Source organism: Galleria mellonella, unplaced genomic scaffold (genome assembly GCF_026898425.1).
Source record: "Galleria mellonella isolate WM207_F2 unplaced genomic scaffold, CSIRO_AGI_GalMel_v1 utg33, whole genome shotgun sequence".
Classification (NCBI taxonomy): Eukaryota; Metazoa; Arthropoda; class Insecta; order Lepidoptera; family Pyralidae; genus Galleria; species Galleria mellonella.
In genome coordinates this window covers 406,069-421,376 of record NW_026442079.1, presented here as the reverse complement: position 1 = coordinate 421,376, position 15,308 = coordinate 406,069, and the positions used below count along the sequence as shown (strand labels likewise).

At 31.7% G+C, this 15,308-nt stretch overlaps 1 protein-coding gene across 1 annotated transcript in view; it reads left to right on the top strand.

Annotated features, from left to right (window-relative positions):
- LOC113517253 (uncharacterized) overlaps nt 1-12,216 on the top strand; it is a 171,110-nt gene extending 158,894 nt beyond the window's left edge. Inside the window, exons 10-12 of the mRNA XM_052896650.1 lie at nt 2,827-2,964; nt 5,986-6,108; nt 11,124-12,216. Coding sequence (XP_052752610.1) covers nt 2,827-2,964; nt 5,986-6,108; nt 11,124-11,188 — 326 coding nt within the window. The 3' untranslated portion in view covers nt 11,189-12,216. The remainder of the gene's footprint in view (nt 1-2,826; nt 2,965-5,985; nt 6,109-11,123) is intronic.
- The last annotated feature ends 3,092 nt before the right edge of the window (nt 12,217-15,308 follow it).

The following is a 15,308-nucleotide window of genomic DNA, read 5'->3' as shown; positions in this document are numbered from 1 at the left end:
TTGTTGTTGCTTGCAAGCCCTAATTTAGCTCTTTATAGGGCGTGGGCAGTCAGCGTGCCAATTTAGTTATCATTATTCAATTCACGAGAGTGTCGATTCTACCTGGATATTGATTCTGATGGCCGTGTATAGAATTTATCTATTTATATCTAACGCTATCAACTTCTTCTGTAACCTGTATATATATATATATATATATATATATACATTTCTAGTAGTATATATATATATATATATATATATATATATATATATATATATATATATATACTTTTCATATCTAACTTCGTAGTCACTCGGTTCACTTTTAGTATTATTCAGTTATTAACTTTTACCTGCAGCTTCGTCCGCGTGGCCAAGATATATTCATTAAGAACCTATGTCCTTCTCCATCTCAAATAGTATGTGTCTACAAATATTATAAAGATTAGTCAAGCCGTCAAGAGCTCAAAAATAAACAACCACACTCACTTTCACAATTATAATATTTACAATAAGATGCGAGTCTTGCAAAAAATTAAAAAAATTGCGATCAACTGTACTCGACACTTTACATAACATTTAAATAGACTAGTTTAGCTACATTCATGTTTAAGTTTAATATTTTTTTTTTATCTCTTTTTAGGGATAACATATAAGCCAAAAAGGCACAAAAGTATATTTATGGTGCAACTTTATCCGTCCGTCTATCTGTCTGTCTCTCCATTCCTCCGTTCCTCAGTCCGTCCCTCCATCCCTTCGTCTGTCTCAGCGTTATATCTCAGCAACAAGTAATGTTATGGATTTCAAATTTAGAATAGTTTTACATATCATTGACCAGCATATATTGCAATGGAAGTAATTTACAAACATCCAGAATTTGTGAAGCGAAAAATCGCCAATAATAATTTGTAAATATATGTATGAATATTACAGGAAAAAGAAAACAATCTTTGTAACTGGTACTATTTTTGAGAAATTATTTAAAAAAAAAAATCTTCCAAAAACAACTTTTTGCGGTCGGGCACATTTACTATCCATATTTTCTAGCCACATTTACGACTGAAATAACAATAATAATAATTATTAGGTGTCTATTTCATATAAAAAATACAAAAAGGATGCAATGTAAGCGTATAAAAATATGTAACGACAAATCTTTGAAATGATCGGCTTTCCTCAATTATAATGTACTTGTATTATATTCTACGCGTAAACCTTTCTCTAGAATCTTAGTTCCCAAAGTAGTCCAAGTCAAAAGTCAAAAGACTCCTAGAGGTCCACGGGAGGCTCGACAGTCAGGGCCGTGCCTGGGTATATGGCCACCTGCGTGCCAGTCTGTATGGCCGCCCCCAGGATAACATTAAAAAAAACTACTTTAATTTTTAATGTTTATTATTATACACAGGGCATCAAACCGGGAAAAAAATCAGTTTTTGGTTAACCGAAATCGGCCCAGTAAACAACTTGTAACGATTTGGCCGCCTCTTAATTTCGGCCGCCTGCGTGCGGTGCACGCAATGAACGCCCGTCAGGCACGGCCCTGTCGACAGTGATCTACGTTGGCGTGATAAAAAAATGGACGTTCACAATTCGTAAGCGGGAGTCCATGAAAATTTATTAACTTTCAATAGAAAGCAATAGCTTAAAGAACTTAAATGTTGACTTGTTGACTTGACTTTACCTATATACGCAGATAATGTTTGTTATCATATTATAATGTAATATGATTACAGTATGTAATAACAATAATAATTAATAGTGTAATAATAAAAAAGAGGTTTAAAAGGCACCCAAAGTCGAAAAGCATGTTAAAAAAAGAAGGAAAATTATGATTGATTATAGTTCTAATGTCTTAAAGAGAGAATGTGTATTTTATTGAGCATCTGGTTTTGCCACTTCACTATTATTTCACGTAGAGATGCGTTCATACTTTTTTTATTTTTCTCTGAAGTTATGGAGTAATTCATTAAGTACTCGGAGCAGACAGTACCTATCACGATCCAACAAAAGCTGACAGAAATAAATGGCATAACACTAATTTATAACTTTTATTTCTTAACTAGTTTTTAACTGCGACGTCGTCTGCATGACTAGGGTAATTATATTTATTGAGCGGTAATAAAAGTAGCCTTTATCCTTCTCTATATTCAGAAGAATATCAAACATTATTTCGTTCGGTTCAGCCGTTAGGCACTAAGTGTTAACAAACAGTTATACTCACTTTCATATTTATATAGAAGCTACCAGCTCTGATTGCGCATGGGTAAACATAAAGATAAGTTAATATTTTACATTAGCTTTATTAGGCGAATTTTTAGTACTTTGTACTATATTTGTATTTTTTTTTTTAATAATACGAGTACATAGCCTATATTATTCGCTGATAATGTAGCTATCTATTGGTATAGGAAATATTAAACTCGGTCGACTAGTTTTTGATTTTACCCCTTACAAAGAAACAAAGCAACAAAAAACTTTTCCACTTTATTATATTAGTATAGATATAGATTTATAAGTACAGACTAGCTTCTACCCGCAACTTCGATTGCGTGACCGAAAATTATATATTGGTTAACCGCTACAAAACGTAATCCATACCCTTCTTTATCTCAAATATCATTACAATTGGATAAGTCGTTAAGATATTAAAGGGGTAACAAAAAAACTTTATAATATATCCTATTGTATTATAATACAATATGAAATTTGAAAAACTACTAAATAGATTTCAATGATTTATATATCCTAAGGACATAAGATATTTTATATAGTAATTCACGTGGCAGAAACCGCGGAACATTGTTAGTTGTTAGTAACATTGATGCTTTTTATATTAGCTAGCAGCGGTGCAGTACACAGCAACAGCTCAGCAAACCACGACCACAAGCTCAGCACCAAGCGGCCGGAGGCGCTCTGCAGGAAAACCGATGCCTAGTCGACATGAGCCAGAAGAGTTCTCCGAGGCACCTACTAAGACCATTAGTTAGTATAAAATTTATGCATTTGTAATATTTTATTTTTCCGTTTATTCCCAGCATAAAATAGGCTATCCCTTCCTTATCTGTGGGTGTCGTAAGAGGCGACTAAAGGAACTTAATGATTATATGTATAGAAATGAGCAGCAGCGTCCTTCTTAAAACATCTCTAAAAGCCTAGCAGCGGTTACTAACCCGTCTGCCTAGCGTGGCAGCTATTAGCAAAACTCTCCTTATGTGGAAGGCTTATGTTCAGCAGTAAACTGTTAACGGCTGAAATTATGAATATTTTACTACTAACCTCCTTTTATCTAATATGGGGAAAAACAACCTTTAAAATTCCGTTATACAAGAATCCTAATATAATTTGCTTTGCATAAATTGCCAATGTTGCCCCATTTTTAGTAATATATCCTATCAGGTCGACTTTCACATGGTTCTCTCTGAATACCATCATGTTTAATTCTTGTCGAATTCGTAATATCTGGTATATATGGAGTACTTTGCAATGAAATTTTTTATTACATATATACAATAGATTTCTTATATTCTACGATAGTACGGCTCAGCTGATGTCAAGTGATTGCCATAACCAAGGTACTTCCTTGTGATCCTCAAAAATTTACCGCTTAAATCACAAGAGAATACCTTTAAAGAAAACTCAATTCACAGCCTGAACGTTCGCGAATGAAAGTTCCTCTCAGGAATTCAGTAAAATAAATTCCTAATGTAGTAGCATTAGCAAGTAAATTGAGTTTACTTGCATTCGCAGTGGCGAAATTAGACATCTCATGAATGAAATAACTGCTTAATTTCTAAAGCAAGAATTTAAGAATTTGAATTGGGATTTTGATGTGAATATCGTAGTTTTGTGGTTTACTAGAATTATTAACATCTATTTTTTTAAATACAGTCGATATTGAAGTTTCAAAATCACACGCGTAGATATAAATAATCAAAACATTTTAATAAAGACATTGGAACAAAATACAAGTATTTTAAATAAAAATTATGTCATCAGTTATAATATCACCAAAAATAAATTTCGCAAAGATTGGTCAACTTTTGATTTATTATGTGAATGAATTTGTATCGTGTATTATCATCATATCAGTCTATGCCCATCCATTGCCGGACAGAGGCCATTCTCTAATGGCTTTCACAATGTGTAATCTTCTTCTTTTCGCATCCATCTAATTCCGACTATCTTATTAATATTATCGATCCATCTACAGAGAGTATATGGCTGGCCCATTGCCACTTCAGCTATGTCAAGCACTTTAGTCCTTCGTCGAATTTCTTCATTCCGTATCATGTGCCCCTTAGAGAAACTCCAAGCCGTCTCCATCGCTCTCAGCGCGACTTTTAATTTATAGACTTCTAATTTATGGCTACAGGTCTTTGATCTCCGTATACGTACCGTCATAGCGGGTTAAACGCATTATGGTTTGTAATTAGAATGAATATCTTTAAATATTGGGAAATTCATGGGATGAGGATGTTGCATGTCGTGTATATTTAATATAATTAGTATTTATAAAATAAATTGAACACAATAAAAGAGTTAATAAAACAATATTATTGGCTGGTTTATACTCGTAAATTAAAGTTATTACTCTTTTTTTTAACATCTTATAAGAAACGTTACTATTACCACCACGTTTGTACGAAGTAGGTATCCAGGTGATTTATTTTTTACGCTGCACACATAACGTAAAATTATAACTTGTAAATAATAACAATTTTTTTTTAGTTTACGACTTCAATTCACTATTTGATTTTGAGTTACTTTATAATTGTTTTCTTTTTATTTTAATAATTTCTTTATTTTTACTAATCTATTCAATGTGAAATGAGAATTATTAGAATCATTTTAAGAGATTTTTTTAAAAGTAATACTGTATATTTTTTCCAAAGACAAATAGATTCAAAAATTACAGAAAATCAAGACCTGCTTTTTCAGCACGTCTATAATATGTTAGTTTGGGATGCTGTATTTTTTTCTGAATTGATGCTAATAATTTTAATATTTTGCTATATAAATATTGCACTATAATCAATATAAAAGCAGTTCGTTATTTTTTAGCGCCTTAATGGCTCATTTAATTTATTTTGACAAATTAGATATTCTTTGCAATTTTCAAAAAAGTTTTGAGTTGGCATTTGGTTTCTACTTATTACTTCTATAATTACAATTCACCAACTGTTGCAAAATATTTCAAGACCTACGTTTTCCTCGTTTAGTCTCGTATCTATCACAAAGTCCAGAAAAGATGTTGCATACTTTAAATAGTTCAAGTTTGTTTAATTTTATCAACTCTTTTAAAGTCAGTTATGGTTTAACATTATACTATACTGTTTCCTTTTAAATATTAACAATTATATCTCAATATTTTTAGTTATATAAATAAGAAAAGAGACTATTCCTCCCTGTGCATGTGTGCAAACGAAACGTATCTTAAAGTACTTTAAATAGTTCAAGTTTGTTTAATTTTATCAACTCTTTTAAAGTCAGTTATGGTTTAACATTATACTATACTATTTCCTTTTAAATATTAACAATTATATCTCGATATTTTTAGTCATAGTTTAGAATTTGTATTTCTTAAGTTTTGTGACTTTACATTTTTCTGTAGTTTCATGTTAGATTGAACAGAATTAGTGGTAGTAATATTTTTAACTAGTACCCAAACACATTATGTATAAAGTTGTGTGTAAGATTGAAAATTTTAGTTGTTTGTATAATAATGTTGGTGTGAGTTAATAATGGTTTTATAAGAATTTCATAATTTTATTTTGTGTGCTTTGTAACGGAAATAAATTCATTTTAACAGTTGCTATCAAATAATCGAAAGGTGATTTTACTAAAGTACATTACTCAGCATACAATTTGCCACCCTACGCAGTGCACACAGGCGTGAAACCTATGTAAAATAGGTTTATGGAGACGTTTGACATTTTTATAAATAAGAGGATGATTGATTTATTTACACGGAACACATGATATTTATTGAATTTTAATTAACAGCTTCGGTGCTCTCGAAGACAAGTCGATCAGCGGTGAAGAAGCACGTCCAGTTTCCAGACGAGCAGAGCTGTATCGAGGAGGCAACTGAAGGTCCAGCTTCATCCGTTATCGAAGAGAAACCTGGTGCGTTTTTTTTTCTTTATATAAATACAGAGTGAAATCGAAGTTATTAGTATTCTCTTAAGTAAGCGTCCTACCAGTTAAGGTGAACAGTTTTCCCAAAAATATATACGTCCAAAGGACAAATATTTTTGAGCCTCTCTTACTAACTCAATTAGTCATGCCGTATTAGTATGAGAGGCTGTTCATGTTTTCTTCTAGAAAAACAATTCAGTTTCAATTTCAATCTGTATAGCTTTTAATAAATCAACGAATTGTATAATAGTTTATTGACGATACCTAAATATTTGATAAGAACTACGTGACTATTACTAATGCCACGTAACGCAACAGTAATTATCAACTTTATCCAAATAATATAAAATTGTGTATTATAAAATAATTTATATTTATAAAATTATAGGTTTAACTTGCAAGTTATACCTTTATAGATGATCATACATCAAAAGCACTAACTAGTGCTAGTATAATTAGTGCTTGCTAATTACTATGAACTATTCCTTGCTATTTATACTATGACATACTCTTGCTACAACGATACAATGATTACCTAATTATTATATATTCAAGATTCATAAAATGATTTTTGTATTATTTATATTGAGAATTTAGCTTTATAAACTATTTATAAATAATATTGACGGTTATAATAAAACCACTAGAAGAAAACCTTATAATTATTTTTTTTAGTTATCATGCAAAATAGGAATCTCGGAAAATGTATAATTTTATAGGTGAGAAAACATAAAACCATGATTATAGGTCTATAAATAATGAATGAAGAAGCTTTCAGAAACGTTAAAACACAGTCGTAAAAACTTTTGTTAAAAATATATTCAAACGCCCCATAAAAATGAGATAGGTGGTACTTATTCTTGTGAGTCAGTCAATTTATTGTAATTTAATGGAACAAATATGTAGGGAAAATTGGTTTTTGCATAATTGGAATAAATTTAAGTAGGTACTCGTGGTAATTTTTCATAGATAGATAAACATTTTTTATTGTTCTAAAAACTTAAATTAGAGTATTAAATCAGTAGTAATAATGAAAATTGCAAAAAGATAATCGGTCTTATCACTAAAAGCAATATTTTGGTAATCTTTGCATATAAGAGTAATATTAAGTATGAATATTAGACGGTGGACCAAGGCCGTGACAGAATGGTACCCAAGAGAGAAACAGAAGACAGTCGGTAAACCACCAACCCAATGGTCGAATGACATAGTACGGAAAGCGAGGTGACAGTGGATGTGGTTAGAACACGACCATTCCAAGTGGCGCGACAAAACGGAGGCCTATACCCACCATTGGGTTGATGTGGGCCGAATAGATAAATGAATAAATATATATTATTAAATTGTCCTATTTTTGGAATGCGCTACCAATTGATATCATACAAGTATCTTACAAATTCGCTTTCAAAATAATCTAGGAATCTCTTATGAAGAAGCTGTGAAAGCAGTTCATCATTATCATCATCACTTTTGGTCTCTACCGTTACTTTACTGGTATTATATAATCGTGTATGTATGTACGTTTTATGATATATATTTATATACATATATAAGTAAAATTTGTTTAATGTATTCATGTAAGTATATTTATGTGATCATAACGTGTAGTAGTTCTCCATTGTATATATTTTATAATTTGTAAATTAATACGAATACAATACGTCTGTGACTGTTTATGTACAACAATTTTAAAATTTTTTCACTGTATATACATTTCTGATTTGCTGAAAGTTGATTGGGAATGAATGCTTTATAACATTAAGTCCGCCTTTTATACCAAACATTTGTTTGTACTCGTAATATGGTCAATAAAGAAATACAATTATAACAAATTGCACAACAACCACCTAGCAATATTCAAAAAAATCAGTCTCTAAAATATATGCAATTAAATTTAAATATTTTATTGTTAATACTGTAGGATATATAAACCAGAGGGAGACTTTGTACAAAAGTCGTTTGCTTGTACTTCTGTCCCATTCGTGTTTCAACTGTACGGTAGTTGTGTTTGCATGGCTGTGTTTCGGTTTGAAGGGTGAGATGTGGCGTGAATTTACAGGGTACAGAGGAATAACATCTGAGTCCTCAGGAATGGCAACGCATGGGGGGTATCATGGGCGAAACAGTATACTCTGTTATGTCCATGGTACTGCTCATGTCTATAGGCGACGATGACCACTTTCCATCAGGAGGGCCGTCAGATTGTTTGCCATTCTAAGTTGTATAAAGAACAAAAAAAATATGTAATAAAATGTAAAAATACTACAAATATTCTTTACATTATAAGATTTGATTAACCATTGTCCATACTGCCCAGGAATTGTTTATAATGCACCGCGTAATTACGTTCCTCATAACATAATCAACCTATCTACAAGAAATACGTTGTACGTTATAAAAACTTACCTTGGTATAAATAAATCATTGAAACTACCCTACAATGCCACTCAAATTAATAATAAATAGAACGGGATAATGTTATTGCTGCCCAGGTTGGCCAAAACAACCTTCCTTACGCCCTTTATTGTACCTCCCCACCCGTGTTCACCGTTTTATGATCGTTCCACAGTCTACAGGAGCAATTAATCATAATTATCTTACGCAATTTTAGTTTACCTTGAAACTATGATTTATTAGAATTACCAATTAAATTGCCTAAAATTCTGCAATCGAAATATTTAAGTAGTTTTCACTTACGCCTAAATTGATAAGTTTATCGAATAAAAAATATCATTTTTAACATAAACAAAAAATAAATATTGTTTATGTCTTTATTTTGTCACTATAAATAACGTGTAAGAGTTCTAAAAAAAAGAGTTCTAAGGAAAGTATACAGTCATATAACAATTGTCTATGAGATGCTTGTACTTGTATATCTACGTCTTTATGATTTATATTTTTAATTTTGAAGTGCATATTTTACGATTTTTATATGACGTATCAAGTTAAAACATACACCAATTTTTAAATTAGAATTGTGAAAACTGTATTCAAATTCATGGAGTAATTTTTGCATTCTGTGCACAGACATTTAGATATAATTATTTAATATTATTAATAAGACAATAAATTAAGTTTTTATTCTACAAAAAAAACGACTTCAATTGTGACAAAGCTAGTTATTTTAATTTTATAACTAATCGATTTTGCTAAAATTTCTATGGAACTAGTTGGAAAGTATATCCTTCGAATAAAAAAAAAATACATACAACGAGATACATACTAAACTAATTTTTAGACACGGCTTCAATCAATAAATATATCCCGATATTTACTGATCCTCCATCCTGAATTAAATCACCAAGACATAATAAACAAACTTTATAATATTAATAATAATCTAAGAGCCCGTAAATACCTGACCTACCTTATTTTATAAAAGCTGAAATTTTCTAGGCGCATACTCCCAACTCCCAACATAGGTAAGAACTATGAAGTTTGGCTTTGGTAGGTTAATAAAATATAAATAAAATACAAACTTAAATTTATCAGATATTAATTATACAAATACCTAGCTAGTAAGATCAGTCAATGGAGTCATTAAGAATTAGAATTCCCGTGGTTCAGTGTGATCGTAGTCAATTGAACCCGCTATTGCTGTGTTTAAAAGGAAAATAGCTTCTCGCTTCTCATTAGGCTAATGGTTTGCTTTTCGATTCAGAAACCAAAATACCCTCTTCACTATGTTACGAATACCGCTACGGGAATCTTGCAAAAATCATTTCACAGACCTCAAAATTCTCACAGTGCCAAGTTCATATTTGCTAGTTCCTCTTACCGACATGCAGAGAAATCTAAATTTGTATGAAAATGAAAAGAAAAGACAAATCAGATTAAATACAAGAAGAAAAGATGTGGTGAATACGTTTTACCCCAGACTCCGAGTTACAAAACATTGTGCTTTATACCAGTCAATCAAATTATTGAACAAGTTACCCTCTGATAAAAAAGCATTGAGAGTTTCAATACTTTTAAAATTAAGCTTAGAGCTATTTTGTTAAAAAAATGTTTGTACATTTTGGCCGAATTTAATAATTATGTATTGGACAAAAAATTAATTTCATTATTACCATATATATTCTTAAATATATATACATATAAATTATTAATTTTTTTTCTAATCGAACTTTATTTATTTCATTATTATCTCTTATAAATTTCTTACTCTGGTAACTTAATTTAAACACGATTGAATAAATGAATATGAATAATATGAATGAGCTAAAAAGACACAGTAAACTACTTGAAATTATTTATTTTTTATATAAAGAAAATGGAATGGTAACTCCGCCTACGCTGTCGGTGCACATATACGCTGGCGTGGTACCGACGATAAGCGAATCAGTTGATCCAACATAACGAATTTGCCAGAACTTAACCACAATATTTTCAAAGGGGGATCGCGTGGATGTCAATCTGATAAAATATATTGCTAATATCTAAAAATACTGCTAAATACTATTACTATCAACTCCCTTTCCCTTCTGTATATTTATTTTAAATATAGCGTTTTGTACTCGTATAATGTAGTGCATGAAAACTTAAGAAAATGGTAACTTGTAGCATACCAATGAAAGAAAATAAGGTGGAATGGGGGAAAGGGTTACTAATAATGGAAACTAAACTATTATATATACTTTTTCATGTTTATTCCACGTAGTCCCTATCTGGAATCCATTTTCAATTCCGTTCTCAATTCGGTTGCATTTTTGTTGCCTCTTAGTACGGAAGTACCGTTAGTTGTAAACCGATTTCATTTTTTTAACAGAAAGAATAAAAGTTTTTTTTTTTTTATTAGAAAAAATTATATCAAAATTAGCTGATTAGTTTAGTTTTTAAATCTAAACAACCGGTTTTGCCACAATTGAAGTGGATTTTTTTGTGGAACGCAATATTTTACGTCAAAACTTAATCATCGAAACGTCAAACTACATAGCTACATAAATTTTGACACTCATTGCTCTATCTACATAATCTTAGAACACAAATTTCTTGGTGTGCAGAGACGCGCGTAATCAGCTCCCTGTGGATGGAGTTGGAGTCTGAAGCGCCGGCGCCGGAACGCTGACGCCGGCGCAGCGAGCAGTACTATCGGCCGGTGTCACGCGCGCGCCTCGAGCGCCGCAAGATGTCCGCCGCCGGAGTACCGCCCGCTGATACTTCACACAGCAAGGACTCTTTATAAGCGCCCATGCAGATGGATACATCGCCTTAAAGATATTATTATAATTATTATACCATCGCTGCTAAGGAAAAATGTATTAAACGCCTCTTTGACCGACATAGCATTATAAGTGATTCTAGTAACCCTACATGCACGTTAAACACGTTTTTTTTCAAAAATTAAATAGTTATAGCCTATTTTATTCATTGATAATGTAGCTTTCTATAGGTGAAATATGTTTTCAAATTGGTTTAATATTTTCGAGTTTATACATTGCAAAAAAAAATAAAATATTTCGTCATTATAATATTAGTTCAGATAAGTATTTTTCTGCGTCGAAAGGTATAAAGGCAACCACAGAAATTTCTTTGGAAATATTATTACTCGTAATATACGAAGATCGTAATACAATAATTGTTAACTGATTGAAAAATGTTTAAGCAGACTGAATTTGAATCGTTGCCTCTTTAGTTAGAAGTTGGTTTATTTACACTCCAAAACGTTTCGTTGTAGTCTATCTTTTATTCATATACCTAAAACATGTAAAAAATATAAAGATGTGATATTAACTGTATCACTGTAGCAGATATTTTTTATACAATATATTATCGCACATTTTGCCTTTTCGTTTCGCTTCGTGTTTTTGATCCCCTGTAAAATTCACGGAATGTCGCTTAATACATTTTCCCTTTGTAGCGTAGAGCATTCATAACGAATCTCACCAAAGTGCGGCAATGTTGCTATCATTTGTCAATTTTCAAAAACAATTGAACAATATTTTCAATATTAATGATTTAAAAAGAGCTCAATTAACTATTAAAATGTTAATACATAATAATTGCAGTATTATTCTTATAATTTTTGATACAAAAAAAATAGAATTCGTAAACAAATTACGATTTTCCTTTTTAAGAGTTTTATATGAAGTTATGCATCATACTCTATAACATTATATGTTTTAGTTCGATTTTAGAACACTTTTTAAATAATAAATATTTAAATAAAAGAAACAAAGTTCAATATTTTTTTTTAATTGACACACAGTAAATAGCATCGTTATCACACTTCGTCACGCTTTGGTATGAACAGGGAAGTTAAAAATCCTACTGTACACAAATCATAATAGTATTTACTTTCTATAACTTTGATGGATTTTTAACTCTCCTTTTCCCTCTCATCATACTTCCCCTTATAGTATAGAATTAAGTAATCTATTTTTGTCTCAACTGTGCTGTAAATCTAAATAGATATATTTATTTCTACAATATATTTTAAAAATGTGTGCTATGCGGGCTGAGCTTGTTGGGAGAATTTATTTACATGTTATAAATGTTAGTACCGAGGTCTGGTAACGTCTCTACTATCTATCAATTTTCAATATTTTTCTATAAATAATTTAAATTAATTTTATACTCAAGATATATTCTATATTACCTATAATCTGCGATTTTAGTTATATCGTGATATTGGATAGCCTATAACCTTCCTTAAAATATAAGCTATCAATTGCAAAAACAATTTTTCAAATCGGCTTGGTAGTCATAGAGATGAACGCGTTCAAACAGCAAACAGACAAACACTTTCACTTTATTATATTAATATTGATACAGCTTTCACGTCGAATATTCAATAGCATGAAATATTCTTACACGGAGAAAATTCTACCCCTGGTTTTAATCGGAATTCTAGATAGTTTACCAGATTTACCTCTTATAAACCGACTAGACAATAAAATCAATATATTACATGAAATACTCTAATTTATCTGGTATGAACTGACAAATTAACAGACATAATGAAATTAATATGACGAACTCATATATTGAGAGGTATGAAAGTCATGTTAAAGTGTTATGCAAAGGTATACCGTATTTTTATATTGACACCCAGATAAATCAGTGGGATCATTACCCATATAATTACGATGATTCCTATTTATACTAGTATTTCTTCCTTGTATATTTACGACTGTAAAAAACTCGTTTAAAATCATGATATTTTAGAAAACAATATTGTACTTAGGTAAGTATGCTTGGTATATATTTTTGAGTACGCTGCGTATGTATGTTCATAAAACATTTAGGTTTTTTATGATAATAAAGTTTTTTTACGATTACACAGGTACACAAGAATGTCGTGAACTAGAAACCCGTGGTTTATAACTTACTTTCCCATTACCAACCCCGTAATTATTATATCAGTTGTCTAAAGTTTAAAATGCTTTAAGTAGAGTCGAATGAAATTCATTAATAGTTTGTATTTCGAACTCGAAGCACTTTTTTCGAACTATTTTAATACTGTTGGCCACAGACGTCCTTTACAGCGTCACTGGAGATATCGAGATACGAATGTAGACGGATGGTATCCGCGAATTTATAGGGGATGGTCTTACGCCGTCTTCTGCATATCGGATACTACGCATAAGTTTGAAAATATCACCAGATGATTCAAACTTCGGTTCAGGTAGCTAAATCTTGGTCCCTGTTTAAAAAAACAGAAGGATTATTTATGTTAAGCTTTTGGACAACAACAAAACTATAAACGTTGCCTTCAGTTTTAAGTACTTCTTAGTGGACGGATTCTACCAGAGAAGTCGTGATGAGAGTTTGTTGGATTTGTGGTAGGTGAAAAATACAATTATTCTCATCTGAGGAATCGTATCAAATTCAGATGGCACAGAGAAATCAATGGCCTTAGGAGGAACGGAGATCTAAATACGGGAAGCATCTACGAAGCTAGAGCTCAATGGTGTGTGCCTGGTTAAATTGGGATAATGGATGCAATATACGCTGGTGGAGTTCCAGCAAGAAACGATAATTGAAAATGAAACAAGTAATTTGGCTTATCTTAACGAATACATAAAGAATAAACTACATCGCTTTCCAGAGGGAATTGTATGAAGATGATGACATGATAAATATATTGCTAGCAATGGGGATGCTAGTCTATATTACTGACAAACCCTTCCTTTCCCTATGTTCAGGACTGGACATAGGTCCATAGGGGTTTTTATATCAGATCTGTATAGATCTAAGGTTACGGTTTGCCTCAGTTTACATGTTTAGAGACGCAAGAGCGGATAATGCATTCCCTGCCGGGTGAGGCAGAACGCTTTGTACCTAGATTCGTGTGACCTTAATATATAAGCTCACCTACATTATTGAAAAATAAGTACATAATGGAATCTACATGAGTACATATTGGGTTCTGTCGACCCGCAGAAGCAACAGCGCGTGGGTAGTTTTATATAATCTAGGTCTAAGGCTACGTTTAAGTCTAGGTGTACCCCACAGCTAAGTCTACGGCTACATCCAAGTTTGCGTGCAATTCGATGGGCTTCGAGTGAAACCGTGTGGAAGTCGATCTAACAGAGTATATTGCTAACAATGAGGCCGCTTGTTCCTTTTGTTAACAATTCATTCTTTCCTCTGGGCTCGAGATTGAAGATGTCGACCTAGGATTTAGATACGCGTTGGCTTTCATCTGCGAGGACTCATCGGAGGATACATGTAATTTATGTATAAAAAAAAATAAAACAGAAAAAAATATTAAACAAAATTAAGTACAAAAAAAAAATCAAAAAATGTACTCGTATATACATTACAGTATAGAATAAAAGTAAAGCTAGAATAAGTCGTCACACACTCTTAATGCATACAATCTATTAATTAGGTTAAGTCATAATATTATCTATTTTACTAGGGAGGGAAAGCGGAGGGACAGGCGAGTTTGTCTTCGTCTACATATGATTCAACGGTTACATGTAAGTCTACTTCTAAGTCTAGATTTAAATCTATGTCAGCCATAAGATTGTGTAAGTCTAGGTTTAAGTTCACGTCTAAATGTACAGCAAGTCTACTTGAAGATGAATTTGTAGAATCCATCTAAAGTGCGTTAGGTTTTCACAGACAAAAAGCGTTACAATTATTCAGCCTGTTTACTTTCAACCCTAATGACGGTGTCCTCATCTGAAGAGGAAGTATCAGGCTGGAATAGCCCAAAAAGAAAGTGATGGCTTTAAAGA